Below are 25,539 nucleotides of genomic sequence, written 5' to 3'. Positions count from 1 at the left end.
GTTGGCAACGAGCCTAGGTCGTCAGGCTCAGAAACAGAAATGGTTGTCATCAATGATGGCCTAAACATTCTTCTGATCTTGTCTGCTGCTGAGTTTCAGGCATCATGTTTTCTTCTTGCGGTGAGATCGACAACTTCGACAATTCAAGGACGAAAACAAATCGACCGTGATTGACGCCTCAGGCATGAATACCTGACTCAGCAGGCTGACAGGCTGACATTCCCAAAATGGACTAGTGCTGTTTGGAGTCCGGAGTCCGGAATTAAGCTTACGAGGTGGACTATATATCATTCTACACCTCGGAATCTGTCACAGCGTGCATTGGGAGCCTGGATGGTGGGTGTAGCCATGGTTTGGAGTATCAATATTGTGAATTCAGGGTACAACATCGTACCCATGGAGCAATTGAGGGGGTTCCCATAGCCAACTTGTTCACCAACTACATGGTCGGTTCCCCCTTCGCCAGTCCAATCGAGGAAAAAAGACAATGCAGGTAAATCATGATCCATGGCAGAACCAACTTTCAATTGCCAAGTCTGAGTTTTGTCCATTCTCCTGACATCATGGAGGGAAAGTCCAGGCCTCCGGTGGCGATATGCCACGGGCGAGTCCTTATATCCGGATGACAGGCGGCAACCCCAACCGTGAGAGGTCTATAAGTACGAGGACTCATTCACTGTGCAAAATCACTTCTCCATCAGACCCTTTAACTCCTTGACATCAGCACAAATCCTCTGATTCACCATGAATGAACTCTTCGCGCCTCCTCCTCCACCGGTCACCGCGCTGGAGCGCTATCGCATTCTCTCGCCCTTGGCAGGCCTCCGTGTATCCCCCCTCCAACTAGGTGGGATGTCCATCGGCGACAAATGGTCGGAATACATGGGCAGCATGAACAAAGAGCAGGCCTTCAAGCTGCTCGACGCCTTCGTGGCCGCCGGAGGCAACTTCATCGACACGTCAAGCAACTATCAGTTCGAACAATCCGAGATCTGGATCGGCGAATGGATGGCCGCTCGCAAGAACCGCGACCACATGGTCATCGCAACGAAGTTCACAACCGACTACCGCACCTACGAGCTGGGTAAGGGCAAGGCGCCCAATGCCGCCGGGAACCACAAGCGCAACATGATGATCAGTCTGCGCGACTCGCTGCGCAAGCTGCAGACCGACTGGGTGGATATCCTGTACCTGCACTGGTGGGATTATACCACCTCCATCGAGGAGATTATGGACTCGTTGCATATCCTGGTCGAGCAGGGCAAAGTCATGTACCTGGGCATCTCGGACACGCCCGCGTGGGTGGTGTCGGCCGCGAACACATATGCGCGCGCCCACGGCAAGACTCCGTTCGCTATCTATCAGGGGCGATGGAATGTGATGCGCCGCGACTTTGAGCGTGACATTCTGCCCATGGCACAGCATTTCGGCATGGCGCTGGCCCCATGGGACGTTCTGGGCAGCGGGAAGTTCCAGAGTGCGCAGCAGATCGCCGAACGGAAGAAGACTGGCGAGGGACTGCGTGCTATTTTCGGGTCGGAGCAGACCGAGGACGAGCGCCGCATGTCGGAAGCGCTGGCCAAGGTGGCTTCTGAGCATGGCATTGAGTCAGTCACGGCGATTGCGCTGGCGTATGTGCTCTGCAAGGCACCGAACGTGTTCCCTATTGTGGGAGGCCGTAAGGTCGAGCATTTACATGACAATATACAGGCCCTGTCGATCCGATTGACGGAGTCGCAACTCAACTTCCTCGAATCAGTGGTGCCATTTGATGTAGGTTTCCCTAACAACTTCATTGGACCCGATCCCAAAACCACCGATGGAAAACCGGGGTTGTTGTTGGGAACGGCCGCTCACCTGGACTTTGTGATGGCACCCGGAGCTATTGGGTACGAGCCAGGCAAATAAGAACGCCGCGGTGATGTGGCTAGGTTTAAAATGGAATGTAATCAAGCGATATCAGTCGAATACGAATGAACATATATCGGTTGGAGACTGAAACGGAAAGATATCTCATTGAAAGGTAGATGCAAATGCGTCGGATATCAGATGTCTTCACGCCAGGACAAGTCTGTGCAACTCCGGTAGACCCAAACAAAAATAATGATACTTCCTGCTGCAAGGCCCTAGCAAGAGCAGTATCCACCGACGGAAAAACGGGCGCATGAGGACTCCCGACCCTGGCAGATCATCAATCCCGGCTGATTTCCTGACTGCCCGACGGGTTCAAAATGCTGGTTTCAGCCGACGGCGCCTGTGTCATGGGAGCGGGTCATGCGCAAGTGGATGCAAAAGGGCGGGTGAGATGTCGAGCTGGCGCGGTGATGGTCAACCCGAGAGACAGGCTGACTCTGCTATACCAGCTGCACCACAAGCCTCACTCCATTTGAGCACTGGCCCAGCCAGTGGACTCCGAAACGAGATGATCAGAAAGGTAAAGAATATAGATGCTGCGGGACAAAATAGGGATTCCAGAAGCAATCACAGAATTCAAGCTCGTTTCTCAGACGGGTTTTTGAGGGTCTCATCTCGGCTTGCGACCAAGGCAATCAAGGCGGCGCCAACACCACTGCCATCCTTGGAAATGCCGATGCGGACCTTCTTCTCGCCTGCAGCGCCAACCTGGGACACCTCGCGTAGAGCATCACGCATGTAGCCCTCGAAATTGGGGTAAAACTCAACCAGGCTGCCATCGACACCAACGTCAACTATCTCGTCGGTCTGAAGCTTGTTGGTGTGGATGAGAATCGCGGCGATCGGAACAGCACTCAGCCGGGCAGCACGCTTGCCAATAGCGTGAACCAAAATTTTCACGGCTTCACACTCAGCGTCGCTGGGGTTCTCGATTTTGAGGTGATCCTTGAGCGCGGCCTTGACGTCGGTCATTTGCTTGGTGGTGTCGGCCTCCACCTGGCTCAGCAGGCTGGTGTCAAGACCCCACTGGCGGTAGAAGAGAGAATTGGAAGGAATGGAGACCTTGGAGGACTCGTTGGGCTTAAAGAGACCCAGGTTGGGGTTGTTGTGCATGGCCAGCAGGGCCCGGCGCAGAATCTCACCCAGGAACATGCCGGACACCCGCTTCTCGAACATCTGCACCCCGGGGTTATTACTATCCGCATCCAGCTCGCGGTCATAGACGGTGCTGGGAAGGACGCTCAGGTGGTTGTCGAAGCTCCCCCACTCGGCGTTGATGATCATCTCGCCACTCGAGGAGTCGTAATGCACATTTTCCATCTGCTGAAGCTTTGTGACTTTCTCAACCCTCTCCACGTAGGCCCCGTTGGTACCGGTGCCAAAGATGGCACCGAGGAAAGTGCCCGTCTCTCCCGGCGAGGTGTATGAGCGGGCCATCAGGGTGCCGACGGTATCGTTGACCAGCGCGGCCACGCGCACTGGCAGGTGAAGCTCGTCAATGGCAGACTGGAGTAGGGCGCATACATCGTGGCCCACGGCATCGGGGATGTTGAAACCCTTGGTCCAGCGGATGAGGGTTCCGGAGTTGATCCCGAACTGGCGCACCGGGAAACTAAAGGTGAAGCCTAAATCGAACAGGTCTTCTTCCACATTGCCATCCCTCTTCCGGCGCAGATGGGCCTCGAAGTGTTCGTTGTGGTGGATGCGCAGGAAGGCTTCAATCTGACGGGCGAGGAAGAGAAAGAGGTCCTTGGAGGTGCCGGAGGCCATGAGCTCCCGCGGGATCATGATCTTGGACTGGGTGAGAGAGAAGGTGGTATCGCCGTGCAGCTGAACGGAGCAGACCCGAAAGTTGGTGCCCCCCAGGTCAACCGCCAGGTAAAGACCCTGGGAAAGTGGTCAGGATGGCCCGTCTGACGGCGGAGAGGGGGGATGGAGATTGTACCTTTTCGGTGCCATTGGGCACGGCCGTCACGAAGGTTGGGATTTGGCTCAATGTGGTGTTCTCCTTGACCAAGCCCTCATTCGATTGTCGGATATACTCGGCGACACCACGCTGCACCTGTTCCGCGGGGTAGTCGAATTCGCGCGCAATGCGCGTGGCCTCTTGAAGCAGCGCTGAGGACATGGTGGGGTAGGAGGCCAAAGAAGGGATATCAAGAATACCGGCTGCAAAGGCGGGGCTACAGGTGGAAGACAGCCCGGGGGGAATCGCAAGGAAATACAAAGGGGAAAAGGGTGGAAAAGGGTGGGATGAGAAACGAGGGATGACGGAGGAGGGGGTTCCATGAGGTCAGGACCCGGATTTAGGTAACTACCTACATAATTAACCAACAATCATAATGTGAACCTTGGCAGCGGGCTTTGTCAACCAGCGCCGGCTTTGCCGCTGACGAGGTCATCTCGTGCTTTTTTTTTCTCCTGGCGAGACGCTCAACTTGTTTCCATCTCCTTTTCTTCTCCCCCTTCCAACTGTCACACCATCACCACTACCACCACCACCACGACTCCCCGGTCACACAGCCATTCCAACCCGTTTTTTTTCTCTTTGCGCCACGAATCTCCAGTGGAGATGAAGATGTGGGGAGTGGCTGTGACTGGTCAATGGCTCTCCATGGCACGTTTTCCCCCGACTTCACCGGTGAGCGACAGTGGCTAAAGGCGGACGCGGGAGACTGGGGAGAAAACGGAGTTGCTGCTGTGTCGGTGGCGCCCTCACCTGCACAACGTTGCAACGCACGGAGACACCCCGGATGAAGGGAGATTACATCCGGGGTAGTTGGGTGCCACGGGGAATTGGGCATTTGTGCAGTGGTGGTAGTGCCAGTATAGCACTTTCACTCTCCCACCCTTTGTGTCGCGATGATCGGGATGGATCGGCAACTACAGACTCGGCTGGCCGAGACCACGGAACTCCGACACGCGCCATTTGTACTTCGCAATTTTCATGACCAAAGAGGGTCTTCACGAGGGCTGCCATGGGATCCTAGTACTAAATGCTTATGTAGGGGCTCTAAGGAAATCCCCCCACTATGTTTGGCACCCTCTTTCGATGATTGATTGATACGTCAAAGATCTTCAGATATATTGACCTACTCATGTCTCTATGCGGATAGCTACTCAACCGGAAGTCGCTGTTGAGAAAGGGTGCTGAGCACTTCTGCCTGATGTACCTGCTGCAAAACTATGACCTCAATAGTATATGCCGTAGGGGTCCTGCGGCGATGGCTTTTGCGGTCTCGTCTAGCATTCAAACCCTAATGATCCGCCTGAAGACATTGATCTACCATAAACCGTCGGGATGATATCCAGAGGGCTTTCCAATCACATAGGCAGGGAATTTCCGAGTCAACCCGTCATCCAGATCACTATCTTGCGTATGACCACAGCCACATTCGAGTAGTTGACCTGGTCTTTTCATGGACACTGCCAACCTGGCATCCGTAACCACATTCCACTATGCACCAAATCATGTTTGGTACATGTGCGACCCACTCTGAAACATGTTGTTGTGGACGAGTGGCTCACTCGAATGTATCAGAATGCATCACAAACGTATGGATCAAATCAGATCCGAATCGACGTCCACAGACACCAGATCAGGGGCACTATAGTAAATAGTTCTGCGCTTTGGAGATAAGCATACCTGTTCATCTCAGCCCTGATGGGTATTGGGCTCACAAGTTGACGTTGTGTGCATTTGCACTCAATCACGTCTAATGGAACTCATCGATTGCACAAACTGCTCATGGATTATGCATATCATATTCCACTAGACGCAGCGTCGGAGAACACCGGGAGTGCCTCGATGGAAAGGCGCGACCAACTGGGAATGACTAAGCCTACACGTGACCTGAAGTATCGGAGCTTCGGGTTGGAATGGGGCGTCTCTCACAACCGCCCTTCTCTAGATCCGACCTGACGGCTTTCACACCTGCCATTCGGAACCATGGGTGCCGGCAGTTCCAAGCCCCAAGCTGCGGGGGACTCCCATCATGTTTTCTCTAGGTAATGGCTCTCTGACGTGCGACCCGGTTGCCATAGTCCCTGGCGGCGGAAACCGCAACATCGGCTGGATCAAACGACGGCCAATTGCTGGAGCACCCAGCACGCGACCATCCTTAGCACATGCTAACACAGACTCCGATATAGCAACTCCCCCGTCCAATTCTCCTCGAACCTAGTCGAGGCTCTCCAGTCCACATCCGAGGTTGGTTGACAATCCACCAATGCAATGCATGTCCCGGAAACTCATCTCTCTTGAAAACCCCTCCCTACAGACCGACTCCTCCCGATCGAAAGTCATCGAGCTCGAGATTCAAAACCGCGTTGCCCAGGAGCTCCAGCGCCTCCGCGAGCGCGAGCAACAAACCCTTGCCGAGATCGAGAAGCGCCTCACCGAAGCCAAGGACACCGGCTCTTTGCCCGTGACAGGAGCGACCGCCCCCGTCGCCGCCTCATCCTCCGGATACCCTGCCGGCTCACTGAACTTGGATGCCCCGCGGATCCCCTTCGCCGGCCGGGAATACGAGTCCGCGCCTGTCGTCGCCGCGCCCCAGGAGGCCGCCGCACAGCAGCCCGTGCTCAATCGGGACGTCTCCCGGGACTCGGTGATGAGCGAGATTGACCAGCTGCGCGGCCGGCTCGACGGCCGGAGGAAGCTGGTAGAGCTGGATGAGGGCGTTGCGAAGGCGAAGGCTGATGTGGTTGGTTGTCTGCGGCTGCACGATCGCCGGCCGCTGGATTGCTGGCAGGAGGTTGATGCGTTCAAGCGCGAGGTCGCCAAGATGGAGGCGGCTTTCGTCGATCGCATTGTGGGTTAGATTATACCCGGATGACACCGCGGATGATGGCATCAAGTCTTCTCTTGTTCTTTTCTGTGACTGCTGTGCTTCTGTTCCGCGCCGTGACTGCTGTACTGTATGTATAGATTGCGCTTTCTATTTGCCATGAACCTGCATAGGATGGAATTGATCCTTGAACGAGTGCGCTATTCAATTACGAGTTCCGTGGATACCTGTATGAGGGTAGTTGTGGTAGATGGTGGTCAATTGCTTCTTAGTCGGCGTCATTCATTTCTAGAGCCTCCAAGGCGACAAGATACAACAACAGCAGGTATCTCAGATGTGCATCGAAGCATCAAACAAGTTCCCACACCCCTAACCGTCCTATCTTCTCCCCAGCCGCTCGGACAATGCATATTCTCCGTTCTGACTGCATGACACCTGGCTCTAGGACCTTGCACAATTGAATTGATCCAATGCCCGTGCTCTTCCCCTGAGAGAGATTGTAGTTTCCGGTTGTGACGAAACCGATCAAGTCATTCTCTGGGGGCACATCTAGATGATCGGACCCAGAGCCCCCAGGCGCAGAAGTGGAGATGAGTGACTCGGCGAGTTGGCGCCGTGCCTCCTCCTGGGTGAGTGCGGAAGATGTTTCGATTCTAATTTTGTGATCGGCAGACTTCTTTTTCGTCGTTGAGGCGACATCAAGCCATTTCTGGCGCAGAGTGGGATCTGTTGGGAGGCGGTAGATGCGCGCCCGCGGAGTAGGTGTTCCGCGATTGGATAGGCTCAGCTGGATTGTAGCAAGAGCAGAAGGGCTCATGGGTAGCTTGATGAGATCGCTGAGAATCCGATCGGTGTCACGTAGAGGGTATCGAGCATTGTGGATATCGAGTGGCGGAATATTAGGATCGGCGGTTTGTTCTTTCTTAGAAGGAGTGTTCTCGGGGCTATCTTGTGGCGGCCCTTGAATCAGCCTCTCCCAATCACAGGCCCAGCCGCGTCCAACTTCGCCCTTAGGACGACCATTGCCTAGGACAAGACTGTCAAATTCTGGCCGGCGCCCCTTGGGCCGGCGGTCCCATTCACGTTGGGATTTCTCAGTCTCGCTTTGACCCCATACCCAGCCAGCCCGGGTCCCGGGGAAATCACCAGGGAACCATGGCTCACCGGCCTCAAAGGCAAGCTGTTGTTGTTCCTTCAGGCCGCCAAAACGTGGATTCCCACCACTCGAAAATGGGTAATACATGAGCGAGTACCACACGGGAGCCACGCACTTCCAGGGTAGAAGCACAGTCCAGAATCCCTGTGCGCCATTCCGTTTAGAACGAGATTGCGGTCGATTTGCCAGAATCATCACAGGAATATGTGGGTCATTGGGCTGGGCAGTAGGGCGATTGCCTAGGCCGGAGAGAGTCCGCCGACGGTTGATAGCTTTCTGACTAGGAAGCTGACGAGCTGCTGTTAGGCGACTGGACCGATCAAATAGAGTAGATGGTCCTTGGGATTTGTCAGGAGACCATTCAGAAAGAAGAATCGCTAGATCATTCATATGAGATTCGTTATCGGGAGATCTGAGGGTTTGTAGTGGGAATTGGAGGCGAGGGTCGGAGACATCAAAGGACAAGAGGGCATTCTGGGGAAGTGACGATGGATTAGAAACTCCGAGTAGAGAGGACCAGGTAGCTGCCGGGCTCTGTGCTGCTGGAGCTTGACCGTCTGGTCTCAGAACCGGTCGCAGTGCCGCTAGTAATGCTTCAGTCGAGCCAGGCCCGGACATTTCGATGCTCCCAATCTCGAACCGTAGATCCTCGGTCATGACAGGGGGGTTCTGTCGCTTCGAAACCTCGAGCAATTCTGTCCAGAGCTGTAAAAATGCCGATGGGTGAACCCGAATCCAGAGCTTCCGCCGAGGCTTTGTCGATGGAGTAAGGGATTTGTCTGCATCGGCCATTTCGATATCTTCGGATTTGAGCTGTGCACACCAAATTAGAGTGACTGGAGCGATAGGTCTCTCTTGGTGATCCTTTTCGAAGGTCCATGTTCGTAAAGACCGGGTCCCAGCCTTCCACTTCTTGCCCTTGATACCCCACGCCTCTTCGCCATTGACACCAACTGCCCGCAGAACGGCTTCGATACAAGGCTCTAACCCTTCGAGCTGTACAGTGGAAATGTAGCTCATGTCCCATGCTACAGCACCCCGAGCACCGTGCGCCCGATGAGTGGGCCGATAACTTTTTTCCGTGGGTGATATAGGAATGGCGAACCGCCAGATCGGGTTCTTGGTGGTGGCCATATGAGCACGCTTCGCATGGAACATGTGAGTCGGCAGCCAGGTCTTGCATTTTTGTCGTTTCCGATATTTAGCGTCTGCCGTCGGCGGCCTGGAGAGCTTGTTCTTCTTGATCTTCGGCACTCGGGGCGCAATGTTGAAGGGATGGCTGCCCACTTCCTTCAGAGCAGCCTTTTCGAGGTTCGCTTGGTTATCTTTCGCGTTCGCTCGTCGCCTTCTCGATCTCGCGTTGAGGTTCTGCAAGCGCCGCGCAGTTTCGAGCCGAATACGCATGATCTGGGTTGGTTTGCGTCTCCGCGCAGTCACAGTTGGGGTGTTGTCCTCGATCATCTGTAGCGAATTCATAGTGATCAGCGATAAGCAGTCATGAGCCTAGATGGCTGCGATTCACACCTCTCTCTTTGCTCGCGCCCTCAATCTTCGCGGGACCCGTTTCACATTATGACTTGCCGTACGCCGGCGCAACGAGCGGGGAACTTTCTGGAACGCTCTTGTCGTCAAGGCATTCCTCGACCGTTTCATTCCTTCCTCTAGTGCCTGGATCTCAAACGCGCGGGCGGCGGCGTAGGCGGCGACATCGAGTTCGCCTGTTGCGGAGAGGGCGGCGTCGGTCGACTGGACGGCCAGAGTGCGAGCGTCGAACGTTTTGGCACGCTTGCGCGCTCCCCCCGATGAGCCATGTGGCCTAGATGTGGCCAGTGGCTTCCGTTTTGTGGGATTGGAGGCCATGGCAGCAAGTCGTCTGGGGTGTTGAGATCGAGCACCGGCCAGAGTCAAAAATGTTATGCGGGCTTGGCGCGTCATGATCGACGGGCCCACGCTAGACCTTATCTACATACGTGTCTACCACACAGTCCAACACCTTGTCACTGTAAAATTATGCTTCGAAGACAGATCATTCAGGGAAATAATCATTGATTGTGAAAAATAGGCTGTTAGTACCCAGCATACACCGATACATAGCCCGATCCACTTGGTACTCTTCACATCACCACAGCGACATGGTCGGTCATGTACTTGGTGATAGGACCCAAGAAACAAGCCGCAACAATTGAGACTGCACCAAAAGCAATGCTGGCATAGTACACCCACTTGTAGGACTCTGAATAGGCAATCTGGCCTGCTGTGATGACCATTTCATACGCCGTCTTGTTGCCATCAATACCGGGGATCATTTTGATGTCGCCAAGCAGGGAAGCTCCTGTCAGCTCAATGACTTCAGTGATAACTTCAGCATTAGTAATGTTGATCTCAGTCATCATAACACCGCCGATGTAGTACTTGGCCGCTGGGACAAACTTTGAGATGAACACATTGTAGTAGATGCAGTAGCCAATACCGCCACCCACCACACGTATAGATAGTGTGAGCGCTGAAATGGTGGCAATGAGATCCTTGGAAACATTAGCTATCCGGTCCCATGAGCGTCAATCAGACGTACATCAGGGCAGATGATGGTGGTGATAATCGAAGCAGGCACCACGATACCACCAATTCCGAGACCAGCCAATATGAGAAGCCCCCACAGCTGATATAAATTGTCAAGACGGCCAATGGCCAGAGAGCCACAACCTGTTCCAGTCAGGATACCCTAGACACTCACAGGTCAAGAAAATTAAACTCACCGGCAGTCATCAGAGCACTGCTAACAATTAACAATTCCTTGTTATGTCCTCGGAACACGCTCAGCAACACAAGCACAATACAGGCTCCCGCAAGGATGCCGAATCCAATGGGTAAACTACGGACGCCGACGTCCACCGGATCATGGCCGTATACATTGAAAGACTCAGTGGGCCAGAACATCAGCACCGAGAAAAAGTTGGCGCCAGAGATGAAGGTAATGACCAGCGTTAAGCCCAGAGTGCGAGGCTCCTGTTTCAACCGGGTAGGGAAGATAGGATACTTGGCCCCATAAATCTCCCAGAATGCAAAGGCAACCAACAGGAAAAAGCCAATGATCAACGGCACAAGGACATGCGCGGAGCTCCAGGGATACTAGTAGAAACGGGGAATAATGTATCAGCATGGTTCGAAAGCCACCATTTGAGATCAAGGCCTACCATATATCCACCCCATTGCAGGCCAGCCAGGAACACAATCAGTCCAGTGATACTCAAAAGTCCGCCAACAAAGTCAAGACGGCCAATGATCTCTCCTCGACTCAGCCCGACTGAGTTTATTCGAGGAGGAGGGAAATAAAAGCAAACGGTGATCAAGAGCCCGAACGCGTTCCATGCACCACAGAAGGCACCGACGTATCGCCAGCTACTGTAATAGGCGATGAGCTGCGCCCACAGCACTGACGGGCAGAAAGGAACGATGGTGAAAATAAGGACAGCGACGTAGACGCCACGCTTACGGGTTGGTGCCATTTCTGATGTTGCGGCCAATGCAGTCAGCTCGTTCACGCCAGCGCCAGCGCCAGCAATGGCCATGCCCGCTGATTGATCCTAGTCAGTGACCATGAACCTCTGATCTAGTTTATCTGGGGGAATGCCCACCGATGAAAATGTTCATTGTGTGCGCCGTGCTGCTCACAATCATCCCGAGACAAATGAGAGATGCACCGATGATGGCGACATAGCGACGACCGATCAAGTCCGACAAGGATCCGACAAATGGACACACGCCAGCGAGACTCAGCAGATTTGCGAGGACCTGGGCGGCATAGGGGGTCAGCGTATGCTCAAATAATCGGTACGGATATACGCAGTCCTTACAAACCAGACCCAACGGTCGGCTCCCCCAATGGACCTGTAGATGTACGGAGGAATCCCCCCTTTCAGCATGTCAGAGTCTCCCCAGGACTTTTGTGTAGAGTCTTCATACCAAAAAAATAAACTGGGATCTGACTGCCAGTCCACAGGAACGCCATCGCAGTAAAGCCCATGAACCGGCGGAACGTCATCTAGTATAACTACCGTCAGCAAGAACATTTCTACTGGCTTTCTGTTTCATCTCACCGAGATATCCTTCTCGGACTCGTGCAGAGCTGCCTCATTGGATCTCATATCGACCCTCTCCTGGTGACTATGTCGTTGCTCCAATTCACTGCTCTCTCGTGATTGGAATGCAGCCTTCTCATCGATCTGCGGTGGGCTGGAGCCTTCGACTGGATCCGTCATTGTAGGCAGATAATCGACAGTCACTGTCAGTGTTTCGGACGAAGAATGCCACCGAGGCAGAGAGTAGAAGAAATGAATCAAAGTGGCGTTGGAGACTAATGCCGATTCCAAGTCGACCAGAGTACTCTCATGTAGACCGACCGTCTGCCGAGTGGGCAGGAGAGGAGATAAATCCTCGCGCCTCGACTGTTACGCGATTTCCTCGCGGGCCTAGGAGTGCTTTGTTTGTGCATCTTCGGGTCCGGCCGTTAACCATCCCAGCCAATCATGCAACTAAACGATGGGGCTGCCAAAGTCAAGATAGGCGACCGCGCAACGAGTCGGAGGGTGGGATAAGTGATAGCCGGGACCAGCGAGCTCGAAATCGAGAAAATACCGAGGCAGCCTAGCAGGTCTGGAGGAGTTGCGGGAGGGAAAATGCGGGGAGAAGCGCGGAGAAGGTGGATGTCGATCACCGCCAGGCCGGGACCACCTCCCGCAATGGAATCAGCCCCGAAACTGAAAGCTGTCGCCCTCGCGAGAGTCTGTGCATATCACCGACCATGCGGTGTTTCTATGTCATTGGGCTTGAGCATTATATACACGAACAGAGTGAGATCCGCGGATTATCCGAGCGAGTCTTGTACAGGGAAAAGGCAGAGAGCCATAGCAGGCAACAGTGCCAAAGCGCAAGAGTAAAACGGTCCTACGCTCGATCAGATCGCCGGGGTAAGTCGACGGATGACGGTGACACTTCGTCTGGAGAGTTCTCCACAAGAGGCGATGGCGAGACATGGGACTTGGCAGGACGGGAGTGTCCATCCACCCGTGGCTCGGGGCTCATAGTTCGCCGCTCAGAAATGCTCGCCAACTGTCGCAAGCTGAAGTTTCTTGGGGACCACAAAGAGACCTGTGGCCTCGACGCAGAGATGTCCGGTTAGATCGCGCACCTCACATGTGGCATACGCCTTCCGGTCCGTGCTCCGTTCCTGATCCAGGGTCGTGTGGAACGTGTAGAAGTTGTCCGAATATACCGGGGCCCGGTAGTTGATGTTGAGGTTGGCAGTCACGCCCGTACGGGCTGGGAAATGTCGAATTGCGGCGCGGCCGAGGTTCTCATCGATCACGGTGCCAAGAGCGCCGCCGTGCACCATGGTTGGCCATCCCTCGAGTCCGGAGCCCAGAAAAACCACGCTAACGACCTTGTGCTCCTTGTAATTCCAGAAGACTCTCTGTTGAACAAAAAGAACTCGAGTTAGACAGATAGAACTTGAACCTGGGGTTAGGCAATTGCATCTCAGACGGACACCTCGACCGGAGCAGCCAATATGTACGCCTGCTGCGGATGCAGGCCGGAGATTAAGGCCACTCACCTGAAGCCCCAAGCCCCTGCTTCCAGCTAGTGCACCGGAGGTTAGGCGATGGGTCTTGTTCTCATCAGAGAAGTCCCCGTAGACGCCCACTTCCACCCAATCTGGATTCCTGCGCAGCTCTTGTACGATCGGCAGGCCAATGTCAAAAGCACGTTGAACTTCCCGTAACTGCACCTGGTCCGCGAGGGACCCAGGTTCCGGAGGTGCAGCGACCTTGCTGTCCATCCATTTCCCAGCCCCCATGCCCAACGCTCCGAAAATCCCCGCATAGAGCAAACGGCGCGTCCATCGTGATGGTTGAGCGGCGGAATTCTGAGGCGCGGCGGTGTTGACATTTCGCACCGGCAATCGTACGGGTGCGGGCACCCGTTTCGTCGACGCACGTAGTGGCAGCTGTAGAATCCGTCGGGAATGCATTGTGGTCACATCGCCAATCCGCTTGAGAAGAGTTGAAGCTGCTCGGGTCCGAGCGACCTGGATGCCGGTCCTATCACGTGATAGGGTATGATGGTGGAAGTCACAGAACATCAGCCTTGGAAAAAGTCACGATCATGCATTATACCTCCGGTATAGCTGCTGGGTTGTTGTGCTGACAAGCAGGGTTATTCTTTTACATTCATTCGCGGGAATTCGAGGGTTGTTATCACTACCCATTTTGCAGAACTATATATCGAACTATGTTGTCGGTATTTGCGTCGCTTTTATTTACTGCACCGTGCAAGACGGTTCGTAATCGTCAAATGGGACCTCGCCATCCGAATTGTCGCCGTCCTCTCTTCGCTCTCGTGGCTGGCGGTCCAGCTCATCTAACCGCCCACGTAGTCGATTCATATCCGGCATCTCGTTAGGTCGCACGCGCAGTATTTCATCGACCGCAGCGGCCTCACGAGGCCGATTTATATGCTGCAAATAGCGCTGGAATTCACCTAGCATGAGTGTTCGAAGAGGTTCATCACTAGGGCTTGGGTGTTGTGTGGATTGTTCTGCTGAACTGGCCGAGGAAGGTGAAGGACCCTGAGTTGCTCTTGGCGAGACTGAACCTCGCGATGCCTGTGATGCAGATGCAGAGGCTGGTGATGCTGAAGATGACGAGGGTTTAGAAGCAGATGTAGAAGCAGATCTAGGCATTGCAATTGGCGTCCCCATCTTGCGCTTCGCATACTCCACTACCTCCCGCAGTAGTACCCAGCGCATGGCATTTTGTTTTTTCCACAGGTAGAGATGCCATGGAATTGTCGGACCAGTGTAAACCTGATTAGGATGGTCAGTTGCCAATGGCCAGAGATCCTCAAGTCTCGCTGATTGGGACGACAGTAGGGCATAGACGTCACCCCACACAAGGCTTCCGAGAACACGCATTTGGCCAGTGTAGCCAGGCGATTCATCTGGCCGGCTAATGCCTTCTTCAGGGTCAAAATGCGGATCGACGGCGAGAACAAAGCCAGCGGAGTCACCAGGGTGTATACCAGGTGTTGCAGAACTGTAGGAAGTGCTCGTGTAGGAGGCGAAAACAGCGCGGTCAATGACGAGGAAAGCATTTTCCTGCAGATGCTCAGGATTTTCATCGCCGATGGCGTCGTCATTGAAATGCCTATATGGTGTGTCAGTTTCTAATACCTGATATATTCAGCCGAGACATACCGTTTAGCAGCATCGATATCACCCTCCGGAATATTTAGTTGCTTGCCATCCAGCCAGTGCAGCGCCAGATGTGGCTTGATGGCATCGCTCCCTGTTTGCCCTTCTCCCCAATTAGAGATATGTGCTTCCAGTTCCTTGACGAACACCGCCCATTCAGAGTCCGATTGGCCGTAGGTCAACCGATAGATCGCCAAGCTGTACTTCTTGACCTTATCCGACCTCTTCTTCGCAAATTGGATCTCTGTCATACAGGCGCTAATCCACGGTTCACGTGGCAAGGGCGAGATTGGTGCGCCACGGGCCTCAAGTCGCGCTTGATTCTGGGCTTCGATTTGCTGCATACCGGTATGGGCATAGGACTCTCCAGAGGTATAATCGCGACGGATCCCCGTCCCCGTCCCAGCAAGCACATCATTGATAACCGACGCATGGCTAAGTGACTTCAGCCGCTGAGAGTATGCCTTCCCTCGCTGGTCTAGATTCTTGTCATACAGCCCAGGAGGCCCGCTTCGTTCTGAGGACCCAGGGTATCCCTTGTACCCCTCCATCGGTATCATGATCGTATAGTCGGCCTGCACAGAGAGCTCCAACAACATATGCAAGCGATCTGTCAAGGTCCATTGCACCGTATCTGGCATCCCGAGATTGATCAAAGGTTGATAAGCGCGCAGACCCTGCAGGCAGGGCGCTCGAAGAGTCTCGACGTGCGAAATGACCCACCGATGCGCACGCTCGGTCATGACCTGAAAATGAGCGGTCATGTACATCGCCCAAAGACTGGCGACGCTGATACGCCCCTGGCCATTTTCTGCCCTGCGTCGATTCAGTTCGATATCCAGCTCCGCCCAATGATCGTAGATCAGGTTAGACGTGTCGCGAAGACGTGGTTGGACGACCGGTGTGTTCAGGTACTGGAATACTGCCACGACGGCTGATAGATGTTGGACCGCGAAATGGAAGTTGTCTGGGTGATCAAGCTGCTTCTCCTGCCATCTCTGTTCGCTCATCGGGATAATTCCCTCCCATAAACGCGATTTCAGCGACTGGATATTCTTGCCGACCAGACAGAGACGGCCATTGTCACGTTCAGAGCCGATGCGACTCATGACGCGGTCCATAATAGATTCGCCATCGGAGCCAGGGGGGAAATTCTCTTGGATCAAGGGAACTTCCTCGTTGGTCAGGCGTGTGATGGACGAGGGGTGCGTGCCAGTGGGGAGTGGTTGACCGAGCGCGAAGCCCAAGAAATTGGCGATAGTTTGCGGCTCAAGAAGTCGATCGACGATCGGGAGGACCTGTGCTCTGCAGTGGGCGGTGGTGACGGGGGTACCTTTGGCCTTCAGGTGTGAGTACCCCATGCCGCGCTTTCTGAGGTGAGTAAATCAACACAAACTGCATACGAGGGACGCATCCCAGCTTCTTTAACACTTTGCGCAGGCCTTGAATCGCCCCTGCGAGGGGCGAAAGACTGGCCGAGTCCGCCAAAGCACGGATAGAGCCGCATGGAATAATAACGGGCGTCGAGGCACTGGTTGGCGAGGTTTCACCCCAGACCGGAGTGCCCTTCTGGAGCATGGCCTCATTGGAATGGCTTGACACGATTCCAGGGTCCAAGCGAGCCACAATAGGATCTAGTGGAACTTGGCGGGCTTAGCGGCCCGCTTGGAATGATCTTGGAAGACGTTGACCTTGATGCCAAGGCGCTGGGCCTGTTAGTTAACTAAGTAACTATTGGTTATGCGAGTTAGGCGGGAAATCCAAGGCTCGCTAAACGGAGCTATGATCCATGTCAATATTCGGTTCTGTTTTTTTCTGCATACAACTATGAGAGGCGGAAATGGACATCATCACATGTGGAGAATGGTATGTTCGACTAAGACAATCCCATGGACAAGACAAAAGCCAAGATTCCCATCAGCGTCGACTCGTGGTCATCGTTTCTATTCGTCTAGAGGCGTATCTTTCGGTCGCTCCAGCAAGGGCTCTGGATAGCACTTGACAGTATGGCCGCTTTATTCCAATGTAGGCAGGTCGATGGCGCGGTAGAGAAGAATCAGGGCCGAGTGCGACTCGCCTGGGAATATGGTTAGGGTTGATTCTTAGGAATACTCGGACACGGATGCGATCGGGAGATGGTACTTACCACCGCCGGCAAGAGTCTCGATCTTCTCAGCTTCGACCTCAGTCACCTTGTCGTCGTTGAACCACCACCACTTGCCATCTTCGTCATCGCGCCGTTTGTCGCCCGCCTGAGAATTATCCGACTGCCGAGCCTGCTTCTTGACGTACGCCGTATAGTGACCGCTGTCGGCGCTGGCACCCTGATGTGTAATCACACCCCGAAGTTCGTACAGGCCAGACTGGTTGGTGCCACTGTCTGTCGCACTGTTCTGCTGGATCAGCTCGTACAGCTCCTTCTTAGCAGCCCGGACAGCCTCGATCTTCTCTGCCTCATACTCGGCATCAGTCTTAAAGGTCTCTTCCATTGCGGTGTCGCCGTCCTTGTCGTTTGTTTTCCCTTTGTTCTCCTCCGTCACCTTCTTCTTCTGCATGGGCTCCATGCTCCCGCCTGTTTCGGCCTCTTCTTTCTTCTGCCGCTCTTCACGCTGGCGCGAGAGCTTTTGCCGCTTACGGGAACGCTCGACATCGAGTTCGTCCTTTCGAATTTCGCGGACTTTGTCGCGGATGGGCACAAGCTGCTTCCGGAGGTCCTCGGTACAGAATTCCACCACATCCAATTCCGCCGGGAAGGTCACTTTGCGCATGATCTTGGCCTTCTTTTGGGTCTCGCGCTTCCAGAAGAAACGAACGAAGTGCACCGTCAGATATTTCGGCAGCCGGGCAATACGTGATCGCTTTGTATATAAGGCATTGCGATCCAGTGTAGGAGATTGCTTCTCAATCTGTTCCTCCAGACCAGCCATGATGCCATCCTGAAGGTGGTTGGTCTCCTTTCCGATATGGCAATCCAACTTGAAGAAAACATCGGAGGCCTTGTTGGGCTCCTCACCTGCCTCCTTGGCCGCTGGATCGTCACATTCGATGACAGACGCAAACTGGCCAGCTAAGTATTTGTCAACAAATGAAGTTTGAGAATCTCCGTCCGCGACGGTCAATTTGGCGCGCAGTTGATTCAAAATCTGGGACCATGCCTCCTCGGCGTCCTGCTGAGCGTAGCCATGGCCATTCCGGTCTCGCTGGGCAAATTGAGGGAAAGTGGTCCGAAGGGCATTAAGGAACATCAAGGGCGGAATTCCTTCCTGCGTCTCCGACATCTGCTTGAACAGATCGCGGAGGGAGGCAGCCAAATCTCGCGAGCCATCCAAGCCACCAAGACCGAAGCTGCTGAGGTCAGACAGACCAGTCTGACCACGATTGCTAGGCCGATACTTTTGAAGCTCCCCCTGAAGCTCTGGGACACTGCGCAGAGTTTGGAGAGTGGAGTTCAAATAGCACGTATTTCCCAGGTTCTGCAGGCCCGCTGGGGTAGCACCGTCTTGCTGCGCAACCTCCGCCTCGGTCATATCCTCCAAGAATTTGAGCGCCTCCTTTGGCCGACCAAGGTCTGCGGCTCCTTGGCCACCGGCCGGAGTGCCCATCATCATGAACGTTTGCCCTGGTTTGGCGTTGAGGGAGGACAACGGCGTTTCATCTTTGAGCTGGCCACCTTTGACAAGCACCTTTTGCCGATCTGGCTCGACACCAGTTAGGGAGAAGAGTTGATATTTCAATGTTTCGCCGTTGGAGGTCGGATCGAGCTCGACGTCGTGGCGTTTGCCAGCGTGCTTGATGACAACTGTAGGTTTAGTAAGCAATTGCGATCACTTGCCTATGACTGTCTATAGTAGCTTACTTGGTATAGACGCCATTTAGACGAGTTGCTTGGCAGAAATGCTGAGATAAAAAGAGGTTTGTGGAGGATGTGGACGGTAAACAGCTCTGGGAGGTGATCGAGAGGGCGTGGGGCTGGTGCAAACGACACAAACCCCATAGACCGTCATCACCGCCCCCGAGCGCGACGTCAACCCACCCGCTGCCTGCGTCCTCCGCATTTCCTCGCGCTGGTTTCATCTGCTGTCGAACCTCGAGTGGCCCGCTCCTCAGTTACCGGTTGCGCTGGCTCTCTCATCAATTAGCCCTGTTTACCCAGCGACAAACCACCCTTGTCGTCACGATACTCGACCTCCGGAATCATGGTTCGGCCCCGCTCCCACCTTCCCTCCCCTGGTATACAGTTGTTTGGACAACCGTGCCAGCTGTTTCGTGCCCAGTAGCTCCAGAGCTAACCATTGATTCTAGTCGCAATCACTAAGGCCATACTTGCAAGCCGTGCGCTCCACTCTTACTGCTGCCCTTGCCATCTCCAACTTTGCCTCACAAACCTCCGAGCGCCACAACTACCCCGAGGTAGAGGCTGGAAATAACCCTGAGCTGCTTTTGAACCCGGTCACTATTTCGAGGAACGAGAATGAGAGAGTCCTCGTAGAACCCAGTGGTAAGCCCGGGCACTTTGAGCGCGGCGAGAGTTTGTGGCTAAAGGCAAAAAATAGTGAATAGCGTTCGTGTCTCCATTCGAATCAAGCAAGCCGATGATATCGAGGAAATCCTGGTCCATAAGCTGGCACGGTTCCTGACGCAACGCGCTGAGTCGTTCTTCATTCTGCGGAGGAAGCCCATCCAGGTCTGTTACTCTGAATAGAGCCATGACGTGACGCCATTCTTTGTTCTCGTGTTGCTGACGCTTTTGTTTAGGGCTACGATATTTCCTTCCTCATCACCAATTTCCACACGGAGAGCTTATATAAGCATAAGATTGTGGATTTCGTGATCCTCTTCATGGAGGAAGTAGACAAAGAGATCTCGGAGATGAAGCTTTTCGTTCGTGGGCCTGATCCCCTGCTGCTAGTCAATACTAATTTTCTCTGCTAGTTGAATGCCCGGGCACGATTTGTTGCCGAATCTTTCTTGACTCCCGTATGTGACCTTGGGATCTATACCCTTATCCAGTGGCGGGCGTGGCTAACAATCTGTCAAGTTCGATTAAATTGTGGTGTTGGGTTCCTCAATCTATTCTAGTCACTGCCTGTATCTTATTTCTTTCAAGACGGCCGGGCAATGAAAGCGGAAACGCATTCGCGAGGCTACCGTAGAGTGGTGTTGCCAATTCTTTCCAATTTGGAATTCGATCCTCTGAAATTGGACTCTGCGTGTGTATTCCCGTTACCTAGTCCTCGGTTCTATGTATACTTAAATGGGTTTATGTGTCTCGAAACGGACCCGGGGCAATACAGCGTGCCTGCGTGGAGGGAATAGATGCTGAATACGTGGGAAGGAACATGGCACCAGGGTGAGGAGTCTACCTGAACTCGGCGCTGCTAAATATCACCCGCAACAAAGCCATGACGAAGACGAGAGGAAACGAAGCTTTCCACTCATATCAGGCTCAGGCAGAGATACAAAGTAGCCGGATGAAAGAGCAAACAAGGCCTAAGAACTTACACCCCGATATTGCTGCCTTACTACTCAGGCATTAGCATCAATTAGTAGGCAGCGAGATGCCCGTGGCATGGCAGCGATCGTTCGTTTTGTTTATCTTTCACCGCCCTGTTCTTCCTCCAATCACCGTCTTTCCTTCACTCACAACCCACCGCCTTCCACTTTCAACATTCAATATCGATTCTGCCCACTGGCTCCTCGTGGCTCGAGTGGAGAGCACTGCATGGAGAGCACTGCAACGGTAGAGCAGACATGCTGAATGACGATTAATGACCATGTCTCACCTCTTCTCCAGGGCTACTACATTCAATCGCTCCGGAAATATGCATTCACCTGCCCTACTCCAGAGCTGCCAAACAAGAAATCCTGCTATGGCAATCAAAATTACAGAAAAGCCTCTAGCTGTCTGATCTGCTAGGATGTGAATCGATGTTCCTTGATCTTCCTAGATCTATGGATTCTTACGAAAATTTACTCCCCTATTCACACGCTTTTGCTTTCTCTACTTAAGGGCTTCATGCCCTTCCTCGCCCACCAAATTTTCGCTGGATGTTTCGACCGTTCAGACCTTTCATGAAGCTCCTCTTCTGAGCATCTTCATGTTTTGCCCCTGGTTCTTTAAGTTATGCCTGGTGGTATTGTCATATACCATTTCTTATTTTATCTTACTCACTATCTTCCAACGATGATATATGCCTCGTTGCAAGTGAATAGGCTACAGCGCGCTTCGATTGCTTAACTTGTCTGAAGTCGCTGATATTCTATTTAAGCCTATGGCCTTGCACGGTGACTGATATTATCGTCTACGCTTACAGATGCTCTATTCTAGGGCGCACACTCTTAATACAGCAATCGTCTATCTCTCGTGATAGAATAAGCCGGCTACTGTGTGCTCCGATCGGTTAACTCCCAAGTCTGAAGTTGCTGATATCCTATCTGACCCTAGGTATGGTCTTTGCATGGTGACTGATATTATCGTCTCGCTTATGGGTGCCCTCACTCGGTGGCGCCTAGTCTGTTTGTGGTCATAGAGTGATCCTACACCTCGTGATGTGAGCCTAACCTCACCTTCGCACCCTCTTGTTGTCTCCAACCCTCTTCTTCTCTCACTCTCCACCATCCCCCATCTCTGCACCCACCACTTTCCTATCTTCAACCATCTGCTCCTTCTTGATACTTCTTTGCCAAGATGTTCCATTATCCTCTTCGTCCTAACTTCGCCCAGCACTACATGCAGGAAATGCATGAGCTGCGAGCTCGCCGTCTGAGCGAGCTGCTTGATGGCGTTGCTTGTCCTATTGGCAGCAACGTTCACCTCTACCCTCCTGCTCGAAATGGCGTCGTGAAGATCGAGAACGTAAGCCAAGTCTTTTATCATCTGACGCGTCTCGTGTTTCTTTGCTACTGACCCATACCTCATCAGATTCCATATGCGGTCACTCGCCAGGAGGTGTTCCAGTTCTTTGGCCGTTACGCCAATCTGGCTGAGAACTTTCCAGTTCATGTCCTTATGGAACGCTCTACTGGCAAGACGATGGACTGCTATGTCGAGTTCAGTAGTCATGGTGATGCTGTCGAAGCAGTGCGCCGTGCCTACCACAACCTTGACATCGGCCAGAGCCCACGTCTAGGCGTCCGCCACGTCGACGTCTCTTTGAGTAGCCAGGATGAACTGATGAAGGCTCTCTTCCCCCTAGCCAAGAGAATCCAGTGGGTTGGAGGTCGACCGATTCTTGCGCCCAGCCCCGAGGATGAGCCCTGGTCAACTGGCTTCACTGGCTTCCTGACCGAGGAAGAACTATTCTGCACTCTACGCCATGCAGAGCAGCCACATCGGGTATGTCTGCTGTCCTTACCCCCCTACCCACGGTTGACATGAAACTCATGGATATTATAGAGTGCGTATTCGACCAAGGTTCCACAGCGGACCTATGAATCCATTATCAGCACCATCTCAAAGGTAATAAACACCCCGCTTTGATCTCTCTCATGGCTAAGGGTTGCTAATGCTTGCTTCCAGTACCCATGGGGTGCTACCAACATGTACACGGTCACAGAGCGCAATAGGCTGTTCCGGACGCTTCGGTTCATGGTACAGACGCTTATCCAAATTCTTCGGTACGAGAACATCGTTGGTCTTGACCAACGACTGATCTCCGAAATGGTGATGGCTGGACTGCGCTGCCCAGCCTTCAACCCACGGATGAAGTTCTGCCTGGCCTATGTGGGAAGACAGGAACAAATCCTGCAGAGAATGTCGGAGGAGATGATGTTATTCTTCCCCTTCGACACCCTCACCTGGCTGCCACCCTTCGACACGGTGGCTCTGGAAGTATGTATTTCTCCATTCACCTGCTTCTTTGATTCTGTGAACTATCGCTGACAATGTGTTTAGTTCTATGCATCCCTGATGGCCCAGGGTGATGCATCGTGGCCCGAGGAAATGGGCCTAGACAATCACTGGCGGGACCCCCGCCTGCTCGAACCGTACGGCCGGTACTGGTTCGAGTGGAACGAGGCCGAGATGCCGGAGAACCTCAAGTTCTCGGACTGCATCGAGCGGGAGAGCCGCATCTTCCGCGGCCTCCTTACGAGTGGGCACCAAGTGGTCCACCAGGACAACGAGTCGGGCAGCACCACCCCGACCCCCCGCCACCAACAGGCCTACGCCCCCCGGAGCCGCAGCGGCTCGGTGGTCTGGAGCCCGCAGACCCCGGGCCCGATCACAACCTCCCCGCAGCTACCATACATCGGGCAGACTGGGGAGCTCAACCCCCTGTGGACCTTCCCCCGGCCGTCCACCCACCCATATCCCGCCACCTCCCAGGCCGGGAATGCACCGGGTCTCGGCCCTTCTCACCCTTCTCTCCCCCGCCGCCCCCCACGCCCCCCGCGCCCCTCCAACTGGGGCTTCGGATACCAGTAATCACTGAATGATTACTGTGAAGAAGGTGTGTGAAGCGCATGGGAATAACCATGAGGAATGACGAGTGGCAAGGTGTTGCTGGCGTTGATGGGACCTCTCACTCTGATTTCTTAAAGGGCTTTTCCCATGGCTGTCACGAAAAGTGCTTTTTTGTTCTTTGCTTTTTGTTTCTATCCTTCGGGCAGTCTCTGACTTCCTTGCCAACTGGATAGTTTGTTTAGCTAGCTCGGCGGGTCGCCTCCCGTTGACCCAACGCTGCTCCGATGAAGAGGGATCTATCAAAAAGATCCCTCATGATTCATACGGGTTGTAGTTGGGATGACCAAGGTGATCTTGTCACAATGCGGGCGGCAAGCTTTCTGGTTATGGGAAAGCAGTTTCTTAGCCCATAGTCAATATGACATATTCTTATTGCACTAGTTCTCTGTATTTCATGTCGGTTTTCGCTTAATTGTAGCAGCGCGTGCATTCATCGGGCCATGACATTTTACGCTACGATTGCAGGCTGCAGAATCCTATAGGGATCCAGGGCGATTCGCAGACGTAGGTCAAGACCAACAGAAACAACGCGAGGTTCACATTCATTCAGGGTATTTGTTCTGCGGGGTATTCAGCCCCATCGGCTATGGCTCCAATATCCTGTCCAGCAGGCTGCGGAGTGTTTTGACTCTCCAACTGCTTCTTTCTCATCAGTCCCTCCGCTCGTTTCCGCTCCTTTCGTGCAACCGGGTCTTCCCAGCTTGCATGCTTTGCCTTTGACTTCCTAGACAGAAGCTGATTGCGATCTGAGGAGCACAATTCCATAAGACGCGCCCGGAAGCGCTCTCGACGGTCGACATTGACACCAAACCGTTCGTTGGCCATGGCAACTAGCATCGCAAGATACTCTTCTGTGACCAGGCTACGGATGATAGGCTCATTGGCTGCATTGTTATCTTCACAGTACCCAATCACTGACTCCAGGGAGAGACCAGATGAGCGTACTGCTACAATAGGACTGGGACCTTCGTCCCCTTCCAAGCAGCGGAGGCTTTGGAGGCCGCTTTCACGGAACCCTGATGTGGAGGCTGCAGATAGGACCGGTTGAGCATGGGCGAGAGTGGCAGTCATGATATGGAGGAGCTGGAGTCAAGTGTGAGTGGTTGGTGTTTCTCCTTCGATCCATATGTGCCTGGTGATAGCGGAGCGTGAAGAGCTAACGAGGGTACAAAATAGAACCGGCCAAGACAAACGAAAATGATCCAAACACTTACCAAAGGCTCAAAATGAAACCGGACCAAACGCAGCGTGGGCCCTCCCACTAGTGAAGGTGGCTTGCCATCGCCAGGGACCATACCAAACAGCTTATGCAATGATTGCGATGTTGTCACACCCGAGGGTTCGGGTTGAGCGAAAGGATCATGGGAGACATACAACCAGCGGCCAGTACCTTTCCCACCAGATGGGGCAAACTGCGTCTCCGGTTCATGCTGTGGCGCAGGAGTTTTCTGGCGCCCTTCCAGAAACACGCTGATGCGCCCGGAGCAACTGCTGGTGGTTACTAGGCCCGGTAAGTCATTGATATCGCGGATCAAATGCCGGATGCCCTCATCGACAGATCCCTTTGGTGAAAGATCGGTATATTCCGTATCTGGCAGGGAGAGTGCTTCCACGATCTTCCTCTTCCGGGTTTCAAAGACCGCCGGAATACTCGGCGAAGGGTAAATGCTCATTTGGATGGCCGCTGCGCGGTAGTCGCTGACCACGCTCTCTCCCAGACCTCGAGTATAACGATCGGACCCTCAGTGCCCTTTCTAGAAACGAAACGCAATCACTAGACTGGACGCATAGGGCGCAATTGTGTCAGGGTCGAGTCGATATCGGCGATGGTAGAATTCTGGGCAGAAAAAAAAAAAGTCGAGTCTCGGACGGCAAAAGGCGGAGCCAAAAGTCAGCGTCGGATTACAGAAGGGAAAGGCCGGGTTCCCTATTAAATGCCCACGGCCCCTGGACTCGATCTTTTCCT

General features: G+C 53.7%; 11 protein-coding genes across 11 annotated transcripts; 4 read left to right on the top strand and 7 right to left on the bottom strand.

Annotated features, from left to right (window-relative positions):
- Nucleotides 1–744: 744 nt before the first annotated feature.
- Nucleotides 745–1,908, top strand: N7459_001761 (aryl-alcohol dehydrogenase AAD14; the record flags this gene model as incomplete). Its single annotated transcript, XM_056940946.1, has 1 exon — nt 745–1,908. One exon carries the CDS (start codon nt 745–747, stop codon nt 1,906–1,908), a length of 1,164 nt encoding a protein of 387 aa, XP_056805226.1.
- Nucleotides 1,909–2,490: 582 nt separating this feature from the next.
- glkA (glucokinase glkA) lies at nt 2,491–4,042 on the bottom strand (the record flags this gene model as incomplete). Its single annotated transcript, XM_056940945.1, has 2 exons — nt 2,491–3,801; nt 3,860–4,042. 2 exons carry the CDS (start codon nt 4,040–4,042, stop codon nt 2,491–2,493), a joined length of 1,494 nt encoding a protein of 497 aa, XP_056805225.1.
- Nucleotides 4,043–6,143: 2,101 nt separating this feature from the next.
- On the top strand, nt 6,144–6,737 carry N7459_001759 (Mic19 family protein; the record flags this gene model as incomplete). The annotated part of the gene is made up of 1 exon (XM_056940944.1): nt 6,144–6,737. The coding sequence occupies one exon, from the start codon at nt 6,144–6,146 to the stop codon at nt 6,735–6,737; it is 594 nt and encodes a 197-aa protein (XP_056805224.1).
- A 316-nt stretch (nt 6,738–7,053) lies between these two features.
- N7459_001758 (ribonuclease P/MRP protein subunit POP1) lies at nt 7,054–9,906 on the bottom strand (the record flags this gene model as incomplete). The annotated part of the gene is made up of 3 exons (XM_056940943.1): nt 7,054–9,321; nt 9,385–9,811; nt 9,854–9,906. The coding sequence occupies 3 exons, from the start codon at nt 9,904–9,906 to the stop codon at nt 7,054–7,056; spliced, it is 2,748 nt and encodes a 915-aa protein (XP_056805223.1).
- Nucleotides 9,907–9,974: 68 nt separating this feature from the next.
- On the bottom strand, nt 9,975–12,119 carry N7459_001757 (putative MFS drug efflux pump; the record flags this gene model as incomplete). The annotated part of the gene is made up of 8 exons (XM_056940942.1): nt 9,975–10,385; nt 10,433–10,563; nt 10,617–10,989; nt 11,055–11,434; nt 11,496–11,652; nt 11,715–11,773; nt 11,824–11,902; nt 11,958–12,119. The coding sequence occupies 8 exons, from the start codon at nt 12,117–12,119 to the stop codon at nt 9,975–9,977; spliced, it is 1,752 nt and encodes a 583-aa protein (XP_056805222.1).
- An 833-nt stretch (nt 12,120–12,952) lies between these two features.
- On the bottom strand, nt 12,953–13,888 carry N7459_001756 (PaaI family thioesterase; the record flags this gene model as incomplete). Its single annotated transcript, XM_056940941.1, has 1 exon — nt 12,953–13,888. The coding sequence occupies one exon, from the start codon at nt 13,886–13,888 to the stop codon at nt 12,953–12,955; it is 936 nt and encodes a 311-aa protein (XP_056805221.1).
- A 288-nt stretch (nt 13,889–14,176) lies between these two features.
- On the bottom strand, nt 14,177–16,470 carry N7459_001755 (uncharacterized protein; the record flags this gene model as incomplete). The annotated part of the gene is made up of 2 exons (XM_056940940.1): nt 14,177–15,062; nt 15,113–16,470. 2 exons carry the CDS (start codon nt 16,468–16,470, stop codon nt 14,177–14,179), a joined length of 2,244 nt encoding a protein of 747 aa, XP_056805220.1.
- Nucleotides 16,471–17,124: 654 nt separating this feature from the next.
- On the bottom strand, nt 17,125–18,981 carry N7459_001754 (ubiquitin-specific protease UBP6; the record flags this gene model as incomplete). Its single annotated transcript, XM_056940939.1, has 3 exons — nt 17,125–17,186; nt 17,256–18,908; nt 18,966–18,981. 3 exons carry the CDS (start codon nt 18,979–18,981, stop codon nt 17,125–17,127), a joined length of 1,731 nt encoding a protein of 576 aa, XP_056805219.1.
- Nucleotides 18,982–19,032: 51 nt separating this feature from the next.
- Nucleotides 19,033–20,156, top strand: N7459_001753 (actin-related protein 2/3 complex subunit 4 family protein; the record flags this gene model as incomplete). Its single annotated transcript, XM_056940938.1, has 7 exons — nt 19,033–19,041; nt 19,106–19,339; nt 19,412–19,607; nt 19,663–19,793; nt 19,865–19,990; nt 20,042–20,086; nt 20,148–20,156. The coding sequence occupies 7 exons, from the start codon at nt 19,033–19,035 to the stop codon at nt 20,154–20,156; spliced, it is 750 nt and encodes a 249-aa protein (XP_056805218.1).
- A 1,641-nt stretch (nt 20,157–21,797) lies between these two features.
- N7459_001752 (uncharacterized protein) lies at nt 21,798–23,534 on the top strand (the record flags this gene model as incomplete). Its single annotated transcript, XM_056940937.1, has 5 exons — nt 21,798–21,965; nt 22,032–22,445; nt 22,506–22,568; nt 22,629–22,940; nt 23,004–23,534. The coding sequence occupies 5 exons, from the start codon at nt 21,798–21,800 to the stop codon at nt 23,532–23,534; spliced, it is 1,488 nt and encodes a 495-aa protein (XP_056805217.1).
- A 585-nt stretch (nt 23,535–24,119) lies between these two features.
- On the bottom strand, nt 24,120–25,246 carry N7459_001751 (tRNA wybutosine-synthesizing 3 family protein; the record flags this gene model as incomplete). Its single annotated transcript, XM_056940936.1, has 2 exons — nt 24,120–24,656; nt 24,788–25,246. 2 exons carry the CDS (start codon nt 25,244–25,246, stop codon nt 24,120–24,122), a joined length of 996 nt encoding a protein of 331 aa, XP_056805216.1.
- Nucleotides 25,247–25,539: the final 293 nt, after the last annotated feature.

Source organism: Penicillium hispanicum, assembly GCF_028827665.1.
Source record: "Penicillium hispanicum strain IBT 35686 chromosome Unknown utg000001l_segment0_segment0, whole genome shotgun sequence".
NCBI classification, from domain to species: domain Eukaryota; kingdom Fungi; phylum Ascomycota; class Eurotiomycetes; order Eurotiales; family Aspergillaceae; genus Penicillium; species Penicillium hispanicum.
The sequence above is the reverse complement of the archived record's forward strand: the minus strand, read 5'-3'. Positions and strand labels throughout refer to the sequence as shown.